At 43.5% G+C, this 24,783-nt stretch overlaps 1 protein-coding gene across 1 annotated transcript; it reads right to left on the bottom strand.

Annotated features, from left to right (window-relative positions):
* Positions 1–116: 116 nt before the first annotated feature.
* Positions 117–20,436, bottom strand: LOC310705766 (acetylserotonin O-methyltransferase-like). Its single transcript, XM_083500589.1, has 15 exons — positions 20,335–20,436; positions 18,514–18,688; positions 17,870–17,999; positions 16,133–16,201; positions 14,027–14,148; positions 13,143–13,283; positions 12,686–12,808; positions 11,167–11,363; positions 6,156–6,342; positions 5,254–5,383; positions 4,975–5,043; positions 2,319–2,437; positions 1,913–2,053; positions 781–903; positions 117–564 (listed from the first exon to the last, which is right to left on the bottom strand). The coding sequence occupies exons 1-15, from the start codon at positions 20,404–20,406 to the stop codon at positions 356–358; spliced, it is 2,007 nt and encodes a 668-aa protein (XP_083356715.1). The 5' UTR covers positions 20,407–20,436; the 3' UTR covers positions 117–355.
* Positions 20,437–24,783: the final 4,347 nt, after the last annotated feature.

Genomic DNA, 24,783 nt, shown 5'->3' on the forward strand with positions numbered 1-24,783 from the left:
TGTTTCCAACAGGTTCTGTTTACCACAAAAATCCTGAGGCAATATGGGATACAACCTCTTTCTTTTTCCTGGTTTGGCTCATGTGCTCAAAAAGGGGGGGGGGGCAAGCAGGCAAATGAAGTTAATAACTACTACTATTACAATGGTGGTTAACATGTAACAATTAGTATTATTATTCTAGCTTCTCTTAGTATTCAAGCATAATGAGAAGCAGGGGGATGGAGGAGATATTTCCACAGGGTGAGGATTTGCACACACAAAAATAGTGATTAAGCATGTTCAGTTATGGCTGCAAAGAATCAGGCTGAAATATATCCGTTCAGTCATGACGCTCACAGAATGTTCTTGGTCAATGTTATTTTCTTCCTAAAATGGCGTCAAAGAGGCCTGTTTTCTTTTGCTGAATCTGCTTAAAGCCAGCAGCACTGAGAAGCCCATTGTACTCTGACGGGGTCCGTTCTTTTCCTTGAGTACAAAGCAGCATAACCAAACCGAATATTTGAGCTTCCAAAGGCCCCGTTCTGTCTTCGTTGAGAACTAATTCCACCACTAGAATTCCACCACCTATTTTAGAATAGACATGGAAGATGTATCATTACATATTACAAAGCAGCATGTTACTTTTCCCAGGTGTCCTGGGGTCAGAAGCTCAAGAAATAAAGGAACGCAGCTGTTCCAGAGTGGGACACAGACATAAGGGGAAGGGACCATGGGGAAATCCAGGCGGCTTGGAATGAGAATCAGTTCCCACAGGAAACACCTTTGACACCATGCACCTACCAGGCTTGCAGGCTTTGTTCAGTCTGGTTAGCAGTTGCACACACTTCTCATCTGTAAAGCAGTGCAGGATCCTAGCCAAAATATACAGGTCAGCTTCCGGAATTGGATCTTTAAAAAAATCACCTGAAATAAAACAAGGAGAGTTTTAATTTTGTATTTCTTAGTGTAGAAAGTATGGATCTGATGTGTAGAGATCTTTCCTATTCTAACTACTGTACTTCAAGAGGGTTCTGGAAGCAGCGGCGTAGCATGGGTTGTCAGCACCTGGGGCAAGGCAAGTAATTTGCGCCCCCTAACCCGGGGCAAGGCAAGTAATTTACGCCCCCTAACCCGGGGCAAGGCAAGTAATTTGCGCCCCCTAACCCCTAACCTGTCGCCGCTGCCAGCTTCTTCTTGCTGCTGCCTGGTCTGATCTGGTGTGGTTCTCTCCCGCACTCAGCGCTGCGCTGGGCGGCCGCTGCACTGTCCCTCCCCCAGATAGTCCCTCGCTCTCTCTCCGCACCGCACGCCTGGCACCCACCCCCTCCACAGTGGGCGGCGACCCAGCGGCTCGGATCGGATTCGCACAGCCAGCACTGCAGTGAGAGAGAGTTAGTGAGCCAGGTAGGGGCAGAGAGCTGCGAGTGCGAGCGCGCCCCCCCAGATGTTGCGCCCGGTGCGGCCGGCCCCCCCCGGCACTCCCCACGCTACGCCACTGTCTGGAAGCGTTTCCAGGCCTTTGACCATTTTGGTTGCCCTCCTCTGGACACGTTCCAGTTTGTCAGTGTCCTTCTTGAATTGTGGTGCCCAGAACTGGACACAGTACTCCAGGTGAGGTCTGACCAGAGCAGAATACAGTGGCACTATTACTTCCCTTGATCTAGATGCTATACTCCTATTGATGCAGCCCAGAATTGCATTGGCTTTTTTAGCTGCCGCGTCACACTGTTGGCTCATGTCAAGTTTGTGGTCAACCAAGACTCCTAGATCCTTTTCACATGTACTGCTCTCAAGCCAGGTGTCACCCATCTTGTATTTGTGCCTCTCATTTTTTTTGCCCAAGTGCAATACTTTACATTTCTCCCTGTTAAAATTCATCTTGTTTGTTAGTGGAAAAATGATGTAACCTTTGTAGGATAAAATAACATTTTACCTTCATGAAAAGTAATCCGGTGTTCCTCTGAGGAGACAAAATGTTTCTTTCCTGTTTCCACTACTTCAGGTAGGTCTAAAATGGTCACTGTAGAATTTGGATACAATGAAATACATTCTTTTGCTAGGGCTCCACTACATCCTTAAGGGAGAACCAAAGGAAAAAATGAACACGTTGTGCATATCAAAGCTTTCCCCAAAACTTCATGTGCAAAACTCTAAGATAGTACACCAGATAGGTGGCTGTTCAGTCATTTCATTCAATTTACCACTTTTGCAGTTCTGAGGATCTGAAAGTTCAGAGTTTGGGTCATGGGTCATTGAGGGATGTTTCGTGTTCTACAACAGCAGCCTTATGATTTCGGAGTGCCAGCATAGGAAGACATGTGAGAATTTATGGTACTTACCTCCAAGATCACAAACTAGTGGGAAATTAGAGAGATCAAATGCATTCAACACATCTCGACCACAGAGACTCCACATCTCATGCATAAACTCCATGAATTCTCGCAAGCCGCTCTCTGATCTAGTAATTCAAAATTGCATTATCAGTTAACAGAGGGCATATCTTTGAACAGAGGATGGTTCTAGACAGGAGCCATATTCCACATAATGCTGTTGCTTTTTAGTTGTGTGTGGATTTCCTTTCCTTTCTTCGGCCTCATCCTTCTTCTTCCCATTGATACCAGTGGACAGATCATGATGGACAGATCATGATGGGATGTATCCATAATCCTTACACAAATTTAAATACTACTACTAATGATAATAATAATACATCATTTACTGTAGCTGTGCATCTCACCAGTATTTCAAAACCTCAGGTTTCTTTTATTACCTTTGACAATTCATTTCCCACCTGCCCCACTGAACTGGACAAATAAGGCTTCCTCTAACTCTGCTGTGTGTGGCATGACCTTGTTAAGAACTTGATTAAGGACTGTTTAGTATGCCCAAACTCTTGCATCTGAATTCCATCTGGATAAACATTGCATATCTATGTTTCCATCATTGGCCAAATGTGTTATTAAAAATGTAACAGTTCTAACGGCTGTGGTTCCTAATATATGACCACTTAGACGAGGAGGCAAAAGCACCCCTCTTCGAACCTGCTCCTCTGCATGCTCAGTGGAGGCACTGATTTTAATAATGAGCACTCAGACTTTACATTATGGGTGCCCTTTGAGGGATCGCAGCAGTGCTACAGTTCCCAGGGAATTTAATGGCAAACAGGGGCTGGCCTGCCTCTCAGTGGTATTGGAGGTTCAGGCCCAGTCTCAGTAGTCAAGTTTCATTGCTGGGAGGTGGGGCCAGTCCCAGTTATATACAGGGGGTGGAGCCAGCAGTAGCCAGGCAGTCGGCTCAGGAGATTCACCCACCCCACCCTCCCTTAGTTTAACGTTTCCTTGTTTGCAGGTTAACTTTTTCTTCCTCTTTAGTGGGCGCTGCTACGGTCTTTGACTGGTTCCTGTTGAAGGACCGGGAAGAAATTTTCCTGCCTTGGCAGGTTTTGTCTTCCCCATAGCAATTCGTCACAACTTTGGCGGTTTATGGCCTTGGGTGGAATCCTTTAGTCTTTTCTTCCCTATAAAGGGTGTGAAGTGGTGACTCACCCCCCTGCAGCGGTGATTCCAGGGTTCCCTCTTAAAAGGGGTTATATAATGGGTCTCACTGGCCATACACTGAAAGGTTGTCAGTGAGCTACCCTGCGTGCAGGGATATGGGCTGGGCTGCCTGCGCATACCTACATCTCACAGTGCACCCCCATATCCCATTTACCCTGATGTGCCCCAGTTCCCCCGGTTGGGGGGCTGGGAGGGATACACGCCCAAGGCCTAAGCCAAGGTCTTCCTACATTTGGAAGTTGAATAAAATTGTGGCCTAATTTTAATTCCATAGCACGCTGTCAGAGTCGTTATTCCTTTCTTATGATCTCTGGGGGCTGGGGCTGTCAGGGCCTGTTTCACATAATGCTTGACATAGAGGGGTTGGGGTGTATTAATTGACAGGCAGAAGGTTATATTACTAGTCATCCTGAGGAATAATTAAGCATTGATTCAGGACTTCATACAAAAAGAAGGGTTGACGTGGACTGACTTCTTGTTTTTCAAGTGATCTATGCTATGCTATACTATGCTATATCAATCCCATATTGTGCTACTATTTATGCCACGTATTCAATTGCAATAAATAACTTTGAATTCTCTTTACACATTTTCCCTTAACTCTTTTTTTTAGCGACCAGTTTCTGCCCAAGGATAATTTTGGCCATGGCATAAGCTGCCTCTTGGCAGCTGTATTTCATCAGTAGCCCCTGTTCACATGTTTCAAACCTTCTTTCTCAACTATTTCCCCAACTATCACAATATTCCAACTCCAGGAATTGTTAAATAGCACAGGGCCTCTAATGCCTATACAGAATTTCCCCATAATGAGCAAGTGAGGATGTCTGTTGACATGTCTGAGCACACATTGACCTCTGGATTGTGGAAAACTGCACTGAAGCAGTGATAAGGCTCAGGAAAGGCTATTTGCTATGACTGGAAGCAGTTCTGCTTCAACAGTGGAAAGTTCAAGAGGTAAACAAGGCAGGGTCTTCACAACTAGTCTGTTAGGGTGCCAACCTGAATAAAATATAGTGTGCTGGCATGATAACTGATCACGTGATGCAGTTCATACACATCGTTTGAATGGGAATGGCCATCAACTTGGGGGGGGGGAGAGACCTGCCCCCACAAGTATTTTATTGTGGGGGCTGAACCTCCCACAGCCCCCAGGAGTAGCCTCCTATGTAGTTTGTGTAATGTAAGACCTGCAAGGAATCTATTTTTAGACATCATGCTTAAATGGGGGGGGGGGCAGGAACCCAAGTCTGGCATGTAGTAAGGGATCTCCCAATATGATTAAAGATAACTATCAGAGAGGGAAGAAAGCAACACTGGATAGAAAAATGCTGGAAAGGTGAATACAAGTTAGCAATAGGGTTCACACAAATTGCAAAAGGAAAGCTTTGCCCATTCTTTAAAAAGAAACAAGATCTAGAAAAACATAATTTTTCTGTACCTGTATAGAGCCTCATAGAAATTTTTTGTAGAACTGTCACTTAATCCATATGTCTGAGTCTCTCCATCCCTGAAATAGAATATTTGTTTTAGTTTAAGAAAAAATGAGCATCATAACTACAGAATTAAAATTCAGACTCTGCAACAAAACAACTAAACCAAGTGTGCTACTCATACAGTTACATGTGTTGTCAAAGCTGCGTCTAACCAACACAGGTTTGTTTATTTGTAACGTCTGTGAGTTTTACCGTTTTATTACCCTTTTTATCAATCTCCTCACCTCACAGAATCAGCCAGGTGCTGTGCTCTCGTATAGACAAATTCAGCATTGAACTTCATGGAATAATAACGAGTCTTTGGGCTTCTTTTGCCAAGGTACAGATTGGCAAGGTCGGTATTTCCATAAAGCGCTTAAAACGAAGGGGACAAAAGATTAACGTTTCCACAGCTCTGTGCAAAGCCCCTTTCCCTCCCCAATTCTGCAGGGACCAAATGCTTGAAACAAGGATAATGAGACAGAAGACACATTTCTATGATTCCATGGCATGCTGATCGCATTGTAAAAAACCAAGACTGCAATTCTCCAGCTTCTCTTGCAGAGAAAAGTATGGAAAGACTAGGCCTCCACCTGCTTGCAGTGGAACTTCAGGGTACAAAGCTGCTACTAGGAGTGGCCATTCCGAGATCTGGAGCGAAGTATTAGAAATCTATGAACAGCAGGCAACTTTGTTCCACTGTAACATCTAAGTCAGAAGGACAAACTCTGAAGTCCTGAGCTGCATTGGTGTTTAGTGACCTGCACTAGCTGCCTATTTGCTACTGAGCTTTCTCACTGACATTTGTAAACAACTAGGTACAAGCACATCTAACAGATCATCTCTCCTGCTATGGGACAAATCACCCTTTACAATCATGAAAGGAGAGTGTCACCTGCATACCTATCGGAAAGAAAGCCCTTGCTGTTTATAGCACCAACCTTCTGGAATGCTCCCCAAAGAGAGATATGGGAAGTTCCATGTGCTTCAAATGTCTCCTAAAACCTCAGATGTTTCCCTAGGCTTATTTGTATGGTATTCTGTTCAGTTGCTGGCTTGATGGTTTAAAGTTATTTACTGAAATTGATTTTTTAATGGTATTTCTACTTTATAGTGTTGGTTAAATTTCCAAATAAAGAATAAACACTTTGGTTCTCCTTCCTTTCCACTTGCAGGAACTTGTAGCCAACACAGGCATCCAGTAGTCTCTCCATCCCAAAGGGACTGGTACCCAGACGTTCGGCAATAGTCACTGAAGTCAGCGGTTCCTTGGACTCCATCAGCAGATCAAATACACCAAGATCAGAGGCAGTAAACATAATCTGGATGCAAAAAGGGTGAGGGAGTACACAAGGAAATAGTTAAAAATGGTCTATAGTTACATATGTTCTAAAAGGAACAAGATGCTTTTGAAACACAAAAAGATTATAATACAGTTCAAGTCCATTTGAAGTGTAGAAATAAAAGTAGGACACAGGTATTTTAAGCAAGTTAATTTTGAATTATTGCCATATCCCACCTGTGCTGTGAATCCCATACACAGACTCACAATTCTTCTCATTTTCTTGTTAGAACATTCAAGTGACATTAACAATATTTGAAGTTTCTGCCTTTGTTTGTGCTGGGTTGACCCCTGTAACAGTAAGATTTGCCTTGCCATTTAAAGGCATGTTTGATTCTACACATCCATTTACAAGTTGAAAGTTTCAAAGTCCTTGCAAGTATTAAATTTTGCAGACAATACTTTTACCTTTGAAATTAGAAATGAATACTGATTCTGAAATAACAATTTCAAAGCTTCAGCTTCTTCTGTAGTACTCATTGTTCTTTATTTCTCTGTCAGATATCTCACAGTTTTCCTCTGATGAGCAAGTTGTGGTTCTTTTATTCAGAATTCACTGAAAACGACAATGAAATGATAAACATCTAATGATAAATGACTGTGAGGCCAGATATGTTTATGGGAAAGTCCCCATCTGCTAAGTAAAGGGATAGGTGGAAAAGGATTTTTTTCTCACAAGTGCAGGAGGAAGGAAGTACCTGGGAATTATTGATCTTGCCTATGTGAGGAAAATGTGATATCAGAACCTGACAAGTGAGATAAAATCACTGGTGTCTGGAAATGCACAATTAACAAGTTATTGGAGAAAGTTAATCAGAAGAGAGAGCAGGTGGTTTAGGGAAAACACTCTTGCTGAAATGAGGCCCCTTGGAAATTCTTAAAATACAGAAACACTTTAGCAAATGGTAGCAGCTTAACAAAGAAGCAAGACATGAAAGTCACATAGTAGGAGCTGTTTCTGTGCCCAAGTCAACAAATACGAATGGCAAAAAATCCCAAGAGACTCACCAAAGAACTTACTTCTAAAAATGAATTATTTGTTATGCTGATATAGAGAATCATGTGAAAGAAAAAAGGTGATTCCTAGAGAAAGGAAATGTACAATCAGGAGTTTCCTGGAGAAGGGAAACGACATGACAGAGTTATTAAGAATCAGAGAGTCCAGAAACAGAAAGGTTTGAGGCAAGGGTGAAGAATAAAGGACCGCTTACCTGTGGAGAAGCAGCAAAAACAAATTTGTTGTGCAGTTTCACTCCCCTTTTTATAGGTTTGTCAGTGGGAAGTGGAATGCTAGCGCCCCCCCCCCTTCTGTCAGCTGGCTTTATAGTCTCTTCCATTTCCTTGATGTTAGGAGGCACCCACCTGGATGGACTGTGGGTCAAGATGCTTTTTCAAAGTATAGTATTTGTGTTGTGCAATAACAACAATCTCTGTCATCACCAGTGCTCATTATGTGCCTGGTGCATGGTAATTTCTCTCGCCCTTGCAAGGTAATAAATACTTCATACTACAGGTAATAAATACTTCATGACGTGTATCTGATGTATAATCCAACTTTTCAAATTACTTTGGTGCTCTCTTGCAAACAAATGTGTTAGAAGCAACTGTTTTGTTTTGTTTTAAAATCATATAAAAATCTCTAAGTGGTTTACATAAAAACACCATAGTGTTCAATACAGATTTTCTAAAACAAGATAGATAAAAACAGAATACAAGTGTGTATTACAAATAAAACTGATCAGTGTATGAAATGGACAAAATCAGAAATTTAAGAGTTAGGATCCCTCCAAAGCTTGAATGAACCAATATTTCAAAAAGGCATTTAAATGTCATTACTTTCTCCACACCACACATTACTTCTGCAGGACATTGCCAGGGTGGGCACCATCACCAAAAAGTTCTGCTTCCATGTTTTCACTAAATGACTATCTACTGGGAACATGCAGAGCCGTCTTGGAAGATCTTAAAGATTAGCTTGGCCTTTACTGTAGGAGGTGATCTGCTGGTATCCTGAACCCAAGTTGTTTAGGATTTTAAATGTCCATGCACACACAAAAGGAAACTCTTGAACTTGGCTCTGTAGCAACCACTGCAGGTGTGTGTAGAGCTGGGTGCCCCACTAAGCATCATGCAGTGGCTATTGCAGAGCTTTCCAAACTGTGTGTCACAACACATTAGTGTGTTGGCTCCAATGTGTAGGCGTATCGCACAAATGCTCCCGGCGCCCCTCCCGGGGCTGGAAAGGGGTTAGTTTAACCTCTGGTTTGCTAGTAAAGCTGAATTACTGTGTTGCGAAATGATGCATGCCTAAAAAGCCTGTCACCCTCATGAAAAGTTCAGAAAGCTATTCACTAGAGTCTGGGCATGTATGATGGACAGCAGAGGCAGACCAGGGTCTGGTGATGAAGTCCCTCAAAAATTCCACCAGAGTGCTGGAGCTTCTCTCAAGACAGCTAGATAGCAGGGGTTGAACAGCACTTTGGGAGGGAGAATAAAAGGACGAAGAGGGTTGGAAAGGGCTTGAGATGGGAGACAGATGATCTGTTAGATGTGCTCTGTCCCTAACTTGAGAGTTAGGGACAGAGAGGGATCAGGGTAGGATTTACTGAGGAGAGCTGGTTCTGGTTTGAGTAGAACATCTACACTGAAGAGACTATCTATAGCAAGAGGGAAGAGCCTCACAACTTAGATAGGAAGACTAGGTTGAGTGTCTGAGGCTGCGTCTGACCCAGGAGAGGTAGAACCTGTGGGAATTCAGGATACCTGGGCCTCATTCTAGCTGGGGGGGGGGGGAGAGTTCTTCTAGGTAAAGACAACTCCCAAACCAGTAACAAGGGGTGAGGTGATCCCCTGGGTGTGTTATACTAATTGCAATACCTCAGGAGTGGCTAACTGGCGAAATGTGTCCCTCACTCATGAACCAAAGTATTAGGCTGTGAAGGCAGCTGTGCTGTGTCCGAAGTATTTAACTGCAACCCCTGTCATAACTAAGTAAAGGAATGAGAATGAAGTAACAGAGATGGAGTTAAACATTTTACCACCCATTCTAGAAACCGGAACATCTACCTGATTTTTAGCAACCGAGGCTTAAGAAAAGCTGTGCATATACTACAGTGTTTAGGCCTGTGAAATCTTTATATTGATCTTTAAGTAACAGGTTAACTTCTACCTGAAAGAATGCATCTCCTGACCCAACTTTGTTTCACAAACTTCTTTTTGTAAACAAAACTTTTCTTGTTTGATCAGCTCCTGCCTAAGACTCTAAATCACCAAATTTTCCCTCACAGAAGACCTTCACAAGATAGCTTGTGGTAAATTGTAGACATTCGTGTAATTGGTGTACCATGCGGTGGGTCTGCAATATTTAACTGGGGGTAGTTAGAGGGCCAGTCTGCCATATATTAATTGGTGGTTAGTGGTGGGATCTGCCACAGCATGGTTGAAATCTCCTCTCAACCATGAGGCTCACCTTTAACAACTCTCATCCTAACCTACCTAACATTGCAAAAAGAAAATGGAAGTAGGGAGAACGTCAACTTAAACTCCTCGAAGAAAAGGTGGTGGGATCTAAATGTAATAATGAACCATTTCCCACTAGCATGAATTTTCTCTAATGGTAGGAAGTTTTGTTGGTTAAAAACTCCAGTTGGAAGTGGAAGCAATAGCAATGAAGAGCAATTGTTTGGTAATAAAGACATTTCACCCATGCTGTTTTTATTTATAATAATGTTTATTTTTATTATGTTCTATTTATTGTTAATGTTGTGTATGTGTACACCCAGTTAGTGGTATTTATTGATTTGGGGTTTTCTTTTTTCCCCTTAGGCTTCCCTTAATGCAATACAAAAATTCAAAGATTTCTGTGTTTAAATACTACAGTTTTGTGTGTTTCCTCTAATACCTTTTGTACTCGACTAGGAGGAAATGCTCAAGCAATGACAATGATGGAGAATGGACTGTTCCACCTTTTCATCTGAGGAATGTTGGAGGAAATGATACCTCCTTCCTAGGACTGTTGTAGCTGGTACACCAACCAAAGTTGGTAAAGAGCACCCCAGAGGTCACCTGGGCCTCTAGTGACAATGATGGATCTTCATACCTGGTCCTTCAAAGAAGGGTGCATAACCCATCCAGAGGTATTACACACCTCAAATCCCAGAACTGGGAGCTGCCTGTTTATAGTCAAAATCCTTTCACGTGAAAACAAGTTCAGGCCTTCCACAGCTATTTGATCCTCCACAGAGATTATGTATCACTCAATATACATAGCAATTTTTTATTCAGATTAACATAAGCAAAGACTGGTCTCTATCCAAGAAGGCATAAACTGACTGGGAGAGGCAATACTGGAATGCTTCTAAGCAGTGCTATTTTTCTAGAAAAAGAGGTGCTGGAACTCACACTGAACACCTCCCTTGTTCTCTTATAATGGCAACCGGCCCATCTGAGAGGTGCTGGAGTTCCAGCTGAAAAAAAGTCCTTCTTCCAAACTATCCTGAATCGAACAAAACTATTCAAGGGAGTATCTTACTGCAAGGGATATTACAATTTGTGAAATAAATACAGTGGTACCTCGGGTTAAGTACTTAATTCATTCTGGAGGTCTGTTCTTAACCTGAAACTGTTCTTAACCTGAAGCACCACTTTAGCTAATGGAGCCTCCTGCTGCTGCTGCTGCACAGCTGGAGCCCAATTTCTGTTCTCATCCTGAAGCAAAGTTCTTAACCTGAGGTACTATTTCTGGGTTAGCGGAGTCTGCAACCTGAAGCGTATTGAATTGAAGAAGAATGAAGTACGGTCAATATTATTTTCTTGCTAAAATGGCATCAAAGAAGTTTGTTTTCTTTTGTTGAATCTCTTTGAATCCAGCTGCGCTAAGCAGCGCATTGTACTCTGATGCGGTTCGTTCTTGGCCTTCGGTAAGAAGCAGCATAATCACAGAGTATAGTTGGCACCTTACCGGCCCCTTTCTATCTTCATTGAGGACCATTTCCACTGTTAACACTCCACCACCTGTTTCAAAATACGTTTCACCAAGTTAGGACAAAGATATATATCATTAGCAGAAAATGCCCGACACTGTCCAGGAATTCAAAGAAACCAAAAATATTATGATTTTCAAATGGATAGTGTAGTTTGTGAATTTCAGGGTTGCACACAGACACATGCACACACATACCAACTCAGTGCTTCAGCCTGACCCAGGGAGCCAAAAGTCATGTTTTAGTCTGCCATCTTGATTCAAAATGGCTCCCATTGTCCAAACATCAACAAAGACCACCGCCCCACCTCTGGAACCCTCATGCCAAGTTGGGTGATGATATCTTGAGAGGTGGGTGGACCTATGCCAACAAATGGGTGTTTTTTCAATTCGCCATCTTGATTCAAAATGGCACCAGACACCCAAACATCAGCTAAGTTCGCCACCCTTGTGCCAAGTTTGATCTCGAAAGGCAGCTGAACCCATAGAATACAGATGGACAGAAAGACATACCACTTTCCAAAATAGCAGATTACTTAGTTCAAAACTGCATAAGGAAAGAGTTCATCTGAATTTATCCAAGCATTCTGGGATGATCAGAAGCGATGCAGTTGAACTCGAGTGACATGGGCAAATGTGGGACAGTGCAGCAAGGCTTTGAGTAACAAGGGCCCAATTTCCATGGTACCTTTAGCTCTTCTGTCACTCTGCCTTCTCTGAAGAAAGGCCTGAGCCTCCCATTATTGTAGCGAGCAGGCTAGGATTAGTTCAATTTTAGAGTCACAGAGCTCGGGTTTATTTTGTATTCCATTTTGACATTCTGCCTGCTTTCTCCCCACCTTTTACTCTTAATAAAGTTTCTTAATTTCTCTGCTGAAGTGTGTCTTGTTGCCAATAGCCCCACTTGCCATATGTCCGGGTTTTCACAAACACTTTGCCGATTCAGTGAAAATCGGGTGCCATTTTGCTACTCGATTCCCAGACTTGTCTGGGAAAACCTGGATATATGGCAGCCCTACACATGCCTAGATGCTTGGCACTTAGGACTGGAGTTGTAAGTGACCAGCAGAGTCTGCAGAGTCAAGAGGGAGTGTTGACCATCTTTACACTGTAAGTAACATAAGAAGCGTTTGAAATGCAGTTACTTTAGTGCATCCCAGGTCCCCTCCCATCTGGAGAGGCAGGAGTAAGTGGAAGGGCAGTGGCAGCAACCCATTGGCAGCACTGAGGGGCTGTTGTGTTGTAGTTGGGCAACGAAGGGTATGTGAGAGGCTCTCTTGGGCTTCTGCCCTTGGTTACTCCTGCCCCATCTTTGCACTGATCATTGATCTGTTCACTGTATAAATACACATACCAGGTTTGCAGGCCTTGTGCAGTCTGGTTAGTAGCTGCACACACTTCTCATCAGACCAGTCGTGCAGGACCCTAGTCAAAATATAGAGGTCAGCTTCTGGAATTGGGTCTTTAAAAAAGTCCCCTGTAATAGAATAGGTAGAAAATAAGCATATTTTCTTAAAGGAATGCAGTAATACTTCACTGTATCTTTCAGAAATCAACAGTTATTAAGGCCCAGCTGCTGCCTGCTGTTTCTTCTAGTGCATGGATGAGGAATCTGTGGACTTCAGATGATGTTGGACTCCAACTCCCATCAGTCCCAGTCAGAATGGCCAATTGTCAGGGATGCTGGGAGCCGTAGTTCAACAGGCTTTGGAGGAGCACAGATCCCGATTCCTACCCTAGAGTTTTGCTATCTTGCTTGTTAAAAGAAGAATGATCGAACCAATGTAGGCTCTTGGAAAACCACAGTTTACCTTTATGGAAAGTAATCTGGTGATCTTGCGAGGACACATAATGGTTTTTTGCTTGTTCCACTATTTCAGGTAGGTCTAAAATTGTCACTGTAGAATTTGGATATAATGAAATATATTCCTTGGCACATGCCCCAGTACATCCTTGAAGGGAGAACAAAGAAAAAATGAAAATGTTGTGCACCTCAGAGCTTCATCCAAACACCCCTGTGCAAAAATTTAAGAGTAGCACATCAGATAGGTGACTGGCAACTTAGGGTTGAATGATGTCTGGTTTTCAACAACATGATTATCACCAGCTAAACATCACAATATATATCATGATATATCATGATGTCTGAAATAAGGAAGGACCCATGGAGAACGCATTTGCTTGTGTGCTTCTCCCACTTTCTCATTTGTCAGTTCTTTTATGCCAATTAAGTACCAAATTTCCAGGAGAAAAGCATGTAGATTCCAGCTGTTAGAGCATTTCATCTGTTGTTAGACCATTTCATCATGTGGGCTACACAAATTAAATGAGGATGCAAACAGCTGCAAATGCACATTAATCTCCAGTGTGGATAAACAAACCCTGTTTCTCCCATTGCTCTCGATACTGCAAGACTAAACACAAGTAGCATCAAAGTACTGTAGTTTGAGAGATGTTAATGAGTTTCTATTTGTCTAATTCATTCTCTTGTTTTGCAACGTTCTTCCTGCTTGGCTTTCTCCATCACTCACAGTCATGGATCCTTTCACTTTGAGTGTTATCCACTCCACCCATTTTTGCCTTCCCTTCACAAATCAGAAACACACCTGTAGCACTTTCTCATTTCTATTCTTCCTGCTTTATGATTTTGAGCTAGTAGTAAAGGACGATATTTGTTGGAATTTACAGCACTTACCTCCCACATCACAAACAAGTGGGAAATGCGAAAGATCAAATGCAGACATAATTTCTCGGCCAAACAAATGCCACTTTTCATGCATAGCACCCATGAAGATTTTTTGCAGCCCACTCTTGGATCTAGTAATTCAAAATTGCATTGGCATATAAAAGACATGAACGTTTCATACAGAAATTGCTTCCAGACTAGAGCGATATTCCACAAAATGCTCTTGTTTTCCCACTGTTAGCTGCATGTAGACGTTTAGCAACTCGAAAAATGTTCACCCCTGTTGGTAGATTTTATTTTCTTTGGTCCGATCCGGTTATTCCCCACTTATACCAAGGGGCAGATTGTGAGCATATCACACTGATCCTGGCCTGACTGCACTAGCTGCCAATTAGTTTCTGGACCCAATTTTAAAGTGCTGATTTTACCTATAAAATTTTAACAGCTCAGGACTGCAATATCTCAAGGACCGCCTCTCCCCATACAAAGCAACCCAGACCCTGTGATCATCACCTGATCACATGAGATGCTGGAGGGCAGCAACATGAGAACAGGCCTTTTCTGTGGTGGCTCCCTGCTCTCCCTAGGGAGGCTCACCCACTGCCTGCATTACCAAAGCTTTAGGCACTGAGCAAAAACATTTCTCAAACCAGGCGGATTAAACATTCCATGGCATTTAAAATGTGTTTATAGGAAGGGGGTGATTGGTTTGTTTTGGTTTTGTTTTATTATGCATTTTGTGATCTCATTGTGTATTTTTATGTTGTGAACCACTCTGATCTTTGGAAGAAGGGCAGCATACAAATTTAATTAATTAATGATGTTCCTATAATTCATCAATACCTCAGAATGGTTTGTTTGCTCAGCATTTGCACAGCTGTTCCCTGCACCTCCATAAACTGCTTCTTTGGTTAAACCCCACTTCCCAATTTAGAGCATGTCAAAACTTCAACATTCTTATTATTACACTTTGCAATAGTCTCGTCCCTCTTTTATTTTTTACAGACTTTAAAAACACACACACACACAAAACAAAACAAAACAAAGTGAGACAGTCATCATGTCACATGCAGGTTTACAATGCAAGAACTTTGAGCTACGGCACAATGAAATGAAAACTTTCACCCATCATGAAGACACAACTGAAGCTAGTGAATGAAGTGCTTTGTCTCTTGCATTAATGTAACAAATTAAAATCTGAGAACGTATCTGTATCTGTCTGAATTACTTCCCTAAACATGTTGCATTGCTGGTTGCATTCTGCACAAGATCTTTGAATATTTGGCTCCTTAATCATATCTGAATAAATATTGTGTGTGCATTTTTAATCTATATTTTAGTTAAGTTGTATACAAATGTCGATAAATGATATTGCCTGTTAAGGATTTAAGACAGAGAAAGAGGGAGGAGAGAGAGGGGATATTCTCTCTAATGAATCCTTAACACTGTCCATTCAGGACCCCTGAACACAACGAAGGGCTGAAATGGAGTCTTTTATCTTCCTCATCAGCAACCCTTGGCATTTTCTGACACATGCTTTCAGATTCTCTTTCCCAACTATCACAACATTCCAACTTCAGGAGTTGTTAATTGGCACAGGACCTCTGTGCTCCACCAGTAACGAGAGCTTGAACATCTAATTCCAATGCAATATCCTGATGCACATACCCAAAATGAGGTTCAGATGCATCTGGTCTGAGCATAGACTGATCTATCAATGGCAAACTGCATTGTACTCATGAAAAGACTCTGAAAAAACCATTTGTGAAGACCAGATGCAATTATGCTTCAATACTGGAGCATAGTGGAGGCAAACCAGGATATTCTGCACAACTAAGCTGCATAATATAAGCCCTGGTTGCAGACGTCACCCTCACACATCATAAAACAGGAACCCAAGTTTGGCATGTGGTAAGAAATTTCCCAATAATCTGATAACATTTGGAGAAGGGAAATGCAAGAATGAATAGAGAAAACACTGGAACTGTGAATACAAGCAAGCAATATGTTTCACACAAATTGCAACGGCAATGGTCACTTTGACAAGAAGCATCCCAGGTTTTCTCCATTCTTCCAAAATCAAGATCTAGAAAACCTTTTATTTTATTTTTTTACCTGTTAAGAGCATCAAAGCAATCTTTTCCTGAAATGCCATATAGTCTATCAGTCTGACTCTTTCCTTCTCTGAAAAAGAATATTAGTTTTAATTAAATGAAAATTGAGTGGCGCGCACACACTCATACCATTATCATGTTATCTGTCTTTTTAATGAAAGATTTATACTATTGTATAAACAGTTAAGAGGTTGTTTTTTTATTAAGTAATATATAAATATTGCCTAATAAAGTACATTTAAAAAATTATGTGTTGTCAAGGTTGACTAACAATCACAGGTTTGTTTGTTCGTGACATGTATATACCACCGTATAACCAGAGTTCTCTGAGTAGCTTACATATCTCAGTGATTCCAAATCTATTTTTAAATCTCAAATTAGTCACCAGAGAAGAATTGAACCAATTTCACCTGGATGTACGTATATATTCTTAGACTTCTAAGCAGTTAACATAAAACAATATAATTAATTAAAAGTAACAGAAAACCAAACATTAAACAGTGACCTACATTTATCAACATACAATTAAAACTAACAGTTTGAATATAAACAAGATAAAATAACTTATACTACAAAAATATATAAAAAGAAGAATGCTACACTACAAAAGAAAACCCCTTGCGCTTCCATTTTAGCAATATACCTAATTGCAGTGTTGCTCTTTCCAATCGTCGTTTAAAGTAAAATCGTAGTATTTTTCGCGACGGGGCACGATATTCCTCATTCACTTAAAATCTCTGGTAAGTGGTTTAGCAGATATTAAGAGATTAATTTTAAGCCAATCAACGGGGGTCCTGAAAAGGCATTCTCCACAAGGGAGACCGTGAACTCCACCCACAACAGTTATGTCAGGGCAGCTGCTGTAGACAGAAGACAGCAACATGCAGACAGAGAAAAGGCACAGTGCTGCCCCAGCAGAGTCAAAAAGCAGTTGCAGTTCTGCCTGTACCTTTCAACAGATGAGCAACAGAAAGGGAAGCACTAGGAGCTGCTCATCTGGAGTCAGCCCTGGTATGGAAGTGCCAATACAGTGGTAAAGGTAAAGGTACCCCTGCCCATACGGGCCAGTCGTGTCCGATTCTAGGGTTGTGCGCCCATCTCACTTAAGAGGCCGGGGGCCAGCGCTGTCCGGAGACACTTCCGGGTCACGTGGCCAGCGTGACAAAGCTGCTCTGGCGAGCCAGCACCAGCGCAGCACACGGAAACGCCGTTTACCTTCCCGCTATAAAGCGGTACCTATTTATCTACTTGCACTTAAAGATGCTTTCGAACTGCTAGGTGGGCAGGAGCAGGGACCGAAAGACGGGAGCTCACCCCACCGCAGGGATTCGAACCACCAACCATGCGATCGGCAAGCCCTAGGTGCTGAGGTTTTACCCACAGCGCCACCCGCGTCCCTAATAGAGTGGTACCTCGGGTTAAGTACTTAATTCGTTCCGGAGGTCCGTTCTTAACCTGAAGCTGTTCTTAACCTGAAGCACCACTTTAGCTAATAGGGGCTCCCGCTGCTGCCGCACCACCGGAGCTCGATTTCTGTTCTCATCCTGAAGCAAAGTTCTTAACCCGAGGTACTATTTCTGGGTTAGCGGAGTCTGTAACATGAAGTGTATGTAACCTGAAGCGTATGTAACCTGAGGTACCACTGTAGTTGCATCTGGGCAATGGAGCTAACCAGCCTTGGCACTGTGACACAGCTTTAGGTGGCAGTTTCCTACTTTAGCGATATCCTTCTCCTCACCTCACAGAATCAGCCAAGTACTGCATACCCATATAGATAAATTCAGAAGTGAACTTCAAGGAATGATACTGAGACTTCAAGCTTGATTTGGCAAGGTAGAGATTGGCAAGGTCGGTGTTTCCATAAAGAGCTTAAAAAGAAAAGGGACAAAAGATTAATTTTTTTTGCAATGATCTCCAAAGCCCAAAGCCCTTCCCAATTATGCAGGAACAAAATGCATGAAATGACAGGCATGGCGGCATGAAACACACACACACCCCCAAAAAAACCCCACCTGTAACCTGTTTAAAGTTTATACAACACTGCAGCTGCAAAAAAGGGGAAACAACTACAGGGAAAGCTTTTTTTATTATTGCTGAAGAGCAGGGTAACAATGCTTTAAATAAACAAGCTTTTCCTCTTGAATACTCTCCAAAGTGATTTGGGAAGTTCTGTCTGCTGTGTGCTTCAAATGTGTCCTAAAAACTCAGATGTCTCAACAGGCTTTGCTGGTATAAATTTATTTACTGTATTTCTGATCTCTTTCTTGGATTGTATTCATTGGATTTTGGTTTATACGATTTGGTTTGGTTTGGTTTGATAATTTGGTTAACTGCTTAGGGATCTCCCCCAGAGATGCTAAGATGTAAGTAATAAATACGTACTTTGGTTGCCCTTCCTCTCTGCTTGCAGGTACTTTAAGCTCACACAGGCCTCCAGCAGCCTCTCCATCCCAAAGGGACTGGTACCCAGACGTTCGGCAATAGTCACTGAAGTCAACGGTTCCTTGGACTCCATCAGCAGATCAAATACACCAAGATCAGAAGCAATAAACATAATCTGGATGCAAAAAGGGGTGAGGGAGTACAAAAGGAAAGAGTTAAAAATGGTCTATAGTTAGGAAGTTCTAGAAGGATGCTTTTGAAACAAACAAACAAAAATGTCACCATAAATTATTGTGGCCCTATGGGTTGTGACTCCCATTGTCCCTGATCATTGGCCATGCTGACCAGAGCTGAAGGGAACTGGAATTGAACAACATCGGAAGGGCCACTGGTTCTTCATCTGCTGTAGAAAATGCTGGCAAAAAGCACTGGGGGGAACAGAATTCTTCCATTTTTTGTTTCAGAGTGGTACAACAGGTTTGGGCAGAGGTTGAGACTTCCTCTAACAGGGGAGCATCTCCACGGGCTATGCTTACTGAGTGAGCACAGAAAAACTGGATTAGAAAAAGGAGGAATTTGCATAGCTGTCAACTTACAGATTTGAAAATAAGGGACCAGCAGCCAAAATAAGGGACCTGCAGCCTCACCTGTTCCAGGCACTCCAGTCTTCCTGTCCTCCTGCAGTCTGGTCAAACTCATGCTGGTAGCTTCGAGAACACTGTCCAACCAACTTTGTAACCAGAGGTTCAACTGAATGGAATCTGAATCACATGCACCACAAGGCCTATGCAGCCTCAACTTAAGATGGCTCCCTGGCCTGGCTTTGCACTGCAAAGTTTGCAGCAGCACGTGCAACAAAATGGCGTCCAGCATTCAAAACCCCCCTCAGCTTGCATTAACTAACCACACACAAGGCATGCAAGTTCCACCCCCCAGTCGTTCTTAGACTTCTTATTGGGTGAGCAACACAGCCAAGCAACACAGTTGGAGCCTTCCTCCTCCCTGGCTGGCAGGGAGGGAGGGAGAGGAGCTGCTTCCTTTGAAATTTAAGGGACATCATTTAAGGGACATTTAAGGGACATCCATCAATAAGGGACAGCAGCGGGACATGGCGCTGGAATAAGGGACTGTCCCTTCAAATAAGGGACACTTGACAGTTATGGGAATTTGAGAAAGAAGTGCTGAAAAGGTTTTCAGCAAATCCAAGAAAACGTGTTTTAGTTTAGATTTTTTTAAAGCTTAAGATTTAAAAAGCTGGGTTTTTTGTAACTTTGCAAAATATACTCATTTACCACATGAAAGCTACTGCCTGATGTTATTTTTTATTTATTTAGCTTCCTAGTTTTCAAATGACTGAAAATTTTGACAGATTTTTTACCTTTATTGAACTAACAGAACTCGACAACAGGAGTAAAGCAACTGCTTCCGAAGGCCTGGGCCACTCCCACTCTCAACGTGACTGGCTGTCTAAACTCCCAAGCTGCAAATTGTAACTCATAGTTTAAGGGCCAATGGCAGTGGCCCAAATCCTGAAATGTTCTGTGACTGGATATCATATATCGAATCGGAATGCAGCGGCTCAGAATCCTTCGTCCAGACTCAAGTTCAGGCAAACAGAGACCACTGAATACATAACAGTCGAGACATTTCATTCCGAATCTACTAGACAGAGCCAAGCAGAGGACGATGACAGGAATGTGTCCTGCAGCCGCCGCCCCCCAACATAAATCCTGGCTAAGCCCACCATCCATTAACAAGCTGAAGGTTTGAAAGTCCCTGCAAGTTTTAAACTTTGCAGACTATACCCATCACAGATCTTACCTTTGGGATCATAAATGCGTACTGGTGCTGAAACAAGATTTCCACAGCGTCAGCGTGTTCTGGAGTACTCATTGTTCTTCACTGCGCTGCCCAATACCCGACAGCCTTCGTCCGAAGAAAAAGTTGCTTTTGACAGCAACAAGACCTCTCTGCTTGCGATGTTGCTATCCAGTGTTAGCTGAAAGTGACCATAAATATTCAGGTAAAATCAAAGCAAACTCAAGAGCCTTTGTAAAATGACTAAGGTCAGAGCGGTTTATGGAAAAGTCCCAATCTGATAAAAGGGCAGACAGAGGTGGAAAATTAATTGCTTCGCATAAATACGGAAGGGATCTAATTGAAATGATAACCAGCTTCCTCCAGAAATGCCTGCAGCTACATTGCTATGGGGACGCAGGTGGCGCTGTGGGTAAAACCTCAGTGCCTAGGACTTGCCGATCGTATGGTTGGCGGTTCGAATCCCCGTGGCGGGGTGAGCTCCCGTCGTTCGGTCCCAGCTCCTGCCCACCTAGCAGTTCGAAAGCACCCCTAAACGCAAGTAGATAAATAGGTACCGCTTTATAGCGGGAAGGTAAACGGCGTTTCCGTGCGCTGCGCTGGTGCTGGCTCGCCAGAGCAGCTTCATCATGCTGGCCAGGTGACCCGGAAGTGTCTTCAGACAGCGCTGGCTCCTGGCCTCTTAAGCGAGATGAGCACGCAACCCCAGAGTTGGACACGACTGGCCCGTACGGGCAGGGGTACCTCTACCTTACCTTTACATTGCCATGACCCTGCCAAGTAACTTGCTAAAAAAAGGGAGTATTTGCGACTGGGGGGCAGTTGTTAAATACCAGCAGGTCTGGAGTGCTTCCCCACCCCCTCTGCCCAGGAGCAGGCATGCTATCGCCTCCTTCAAGGCTGTAGAGCTGTATTCACCACGCTGACCCAGCCATGCCCCCCACAAGCTACCTTTCATTGGCCATGAAAGGCAAGTGTCCCAAGGGCATATTGTTGAGCACATACTCAAAAGTGCCCTGTCCGCACCATCAGGCTGCAAAAACTGAAATGGAGCCCACAAAACATGGCTTTATGGAGTGGTGGAAACCTCACCAGGGACCGCATCAATTATGGCATCTAGCTCACTATGGAAACATACAGTATTGTCCTCAAACGTCCTAGCAAGCAACTCACTGAGGTGTCATGGGCTCCATGGAGAGATGCGTATGTCAGCAGACCACAGACCACCCTGAAGAGCTCCTCTGGCCGATTTCTCAAGGACGCAGTGGAAGCAATGAAGTAGGCCTTCTTTGCTGATTTTGCCACCACGCAGTAGGCATGATTATGTGATCTAACAGGTGTTTGGTCATTGCCACACCTCCTGTACTCTAACTATTATCTTTCCTGTTTCATCACATATAGCTCTTCAGCATACCAGGGAGCCAAACGTGTGAGAGACACGGCACTCAGGAATAATAATATCTATGGCCTCCACATATTGTTGATTCATGGTGAGATGAGGGCCTCAGCAGGTTAAACTAGTGGAAAATCCCTGAGGGCATTCAGGGATCCATTGGACTACCTAAGTTTCCAGGATTAGGCTACGCTAATGGAGTCCCAACTCTTACAGGGGGAAGCTGATACTGTTAACTCCTACTTCTCAGGATGTGGTCTGATCATGATAACGGGATTACGAAACCTTCCCTCTTTCCAGACCATCAACTTAATCAAAAGGGGCAAAAACCAAGTTGAGGGTCTGTCCCACACCATGGACTGGGCCAGTGACCACTTGAGGCAGTCCCATGGTTGTCATGTAGACCATGAAGTTCCAAGGCAAAACAATGAGAGCAGCCACAGCAGGGACACTAATCCTGGGGTTTCCCAGCATGATGGTCAAGGAAGCTGCTGGGCAACAGGGTGCCCAAGAGACCAGCAGCACCCCCAGTCTCTCTCCTTGCTTTGACATGAGGTGCAGGCTCTCAAACCCCCAGTGAAGAGGTTTCCTGGTGAGTAAGTTCAAAGGTTTATGGACCATAGTGAAAACCCCACCCCATGGGCATAGCCAAAGGGAGGCAGGGAGGCAGCTGCTCCCCCTAAATTAAGTAAATCAATAAAAATACTTAACTTAGGTTCTGCTCCCCCTAACACGAAGCTTGCCCCCCTAACATAAATCCTGGCTCAGTCCATGACCCCCACCTCAACCTTCAGGACTCTGCTGATGCTGCACTGAGAATCCAGGCAACCAAAGCTAGGTAAGGTCCACTCCTCCCAGCTTGCCCACCCAGGTCTCCATGATAAAGGCCAGATCAGGTCCCTCATCCACTACTAAGTTACTATCCACTATCCCTACTCAACTCTTCACTTCCTAGAGACCTATTGAAGACACAAAAGCACTCTCACGCAGCCCAATCTTCAATACCAATAGGTCTTCTTCTAGCAAATGATGAGGAGAGACATCAAACTGGGAGGCACCCATTGCACAACAATATCAAGCGGAGCCCACCCCCAGCTTCTGGGACCAAAACTCACTCCCCACATCTCCTACTCAGGAAGCACCCAGTTCAATGCTAAAAGGACTGTCATTCCATGAGTGAGGAACTTCTCACACACAATACTTCAGGCAGTCTCTCACCCTAGAAGTGGTGCAGAGAACAACAAAAAAGCCCACCCACCAGCGTTCGAAATTCCCATTGCTCTAGGTGCATTTTGCGACAGGGAATTTCATTGATGCGAGCAGTTTCTGAGCTCTGGGAGCAGTAGAATCATAGAATCATAGAGTTGGAAGAGACCACAAGGGCCATCGAGTCCAACCCCCTGCCAAGCAGGAAACACCATCAGAGCACTCCTGACATATGGTTGTCAAGCCTCTGCTGAAAGACCTCCAGAGAAGGAGACTCCACCACACTCCTTGGCAGCAAATTCCACTGTCAAACAGCTCTTACTGTCAGGAAGTTCTTCCTAATGTTTAGGTGGAATCTTCTTTCTTGTAGTTTGGATCCATTGCTCCGCGTCCGCTTCTCTGGAGCAGCAGAAAACAACCTTTCTCCCTCCTCTATCTTAGCACTGCGCCTAAGATTTCAGATTAAAACTGCCACTGAAAGGAGGACCTTTTTCTGCCTCCCCACTTCCAGCCCCCTCTAAGGGATCCTCTTAAGAATATTAGAGGAAGTATGACTTTGTTTTGTTTTTTTGCAATCTTCAGATGAGGACTAGACCACGTGAAAAATGAACATAAGATTTTAGCTGCAGTTCATTCATTTTCAGCTTTGCATTCTTGTTATTAAAAAAGTGTGCCTAGATATTCCGTTGTGGCGCCCATAACCAAGGTTTAAGGTGCCATTTAGCTCCTAGCTTTCATATCTCAGTTTCTACATAACACTGCCACACACAATAAAACAAATTCATTGTGTTATTCAATAACTCACAGAACCAGAAGCTTCTTGGAATAGGACACAGGACTAGGTTTTAAATTCTCTAGCTCTCCCTGCTCCTCCGAGCTCACCTACCTCCCACTCACCTCCTTCTGCTGCCTCTGAGGTCCCTAAATTGTTTGGTTTATATCCTCTCCTGTTTGCTGGCCTGGGTGTGTCCTGGGCAGCTGTAGCTTATCAAGCAGATGGAACACAGCCTCAGCCAGGCCAAATCCTGCTATACAGTGGTACCTCGGGTTAAGTACTTAATTCGTTCCGGAGGTCCATACTTAACCTGAAACTGTTCTTAACCTGAAGCACCACTTTAGCTAATGGGGCCTCCTGCTGCCACCGCGCCGCAGGAGCCCGATTTCTGTTCTCATCCTGAAGCAAAGTTCTTAACCTGAAGCACTATTTCTGGGTTAGCAGAGTCTGTAACCTGAAGCATATGTAACCCGAGGTACCACTGTACAGTGTCTCACAGGAACTGCCACCTCTTGGCAGGCAGCTGCTTTTGTAAGAGGGTAGGGGGCCTGGGGAGCCATTCCCCACCCCTCCCCACTCCTTGCCTTCTGCTGCCAGAGCAAAAAGTGATGCTAAACCAGGATAGGTAAAGGAGGACATAGGAAGATAGGGAAGGAAAGAAAGAGGCTGAAGTGGGAGGGAAATGAACAATTGGAAGTTTCCTAGAGGAGGTAAAAAAAAGGAGAAAGAAAATCCCGAAGTCTCCTAGAAGTGTAAAAAATGGGGGGGTGGGGGTGGAAGGGGTGAAGGGCATGTGGCTGCTCACCTGCAAAAGTGGAAGAAGCGAAAACAAAGCAGGATAGTCGGATGGTTCTGCACAATTTCAACCCTATTTTTATAGCCTCATTCTATGTGGGCAAAGGAATGTTAGCCCTCCCTAATTCCTTAGCCCTCTGTTAGCTGTGCTGTCTCTTTTATTTTCTTGGTGTTAAAGGCCATACATCTGAAAGACCCCTTGGTCAGCGTAGAATAATTGTGCAACGATGGCAATCTCTGCTATCTGTGTTCTTTATGGTAGTTTATATTATCAGTCCCAATC

Source organism: Podarcis liolepis, assembly GCF_965112155.1.
Source record: "Podarcis liolepis genome assembly, chromosome: 4".
NCBI classification, from domain to species: Eukaryota; Metazoa; Chordata; class Lepidosauria; order Squamata; family Lacertidae; genus Podarcis; species Podarcis liolepis.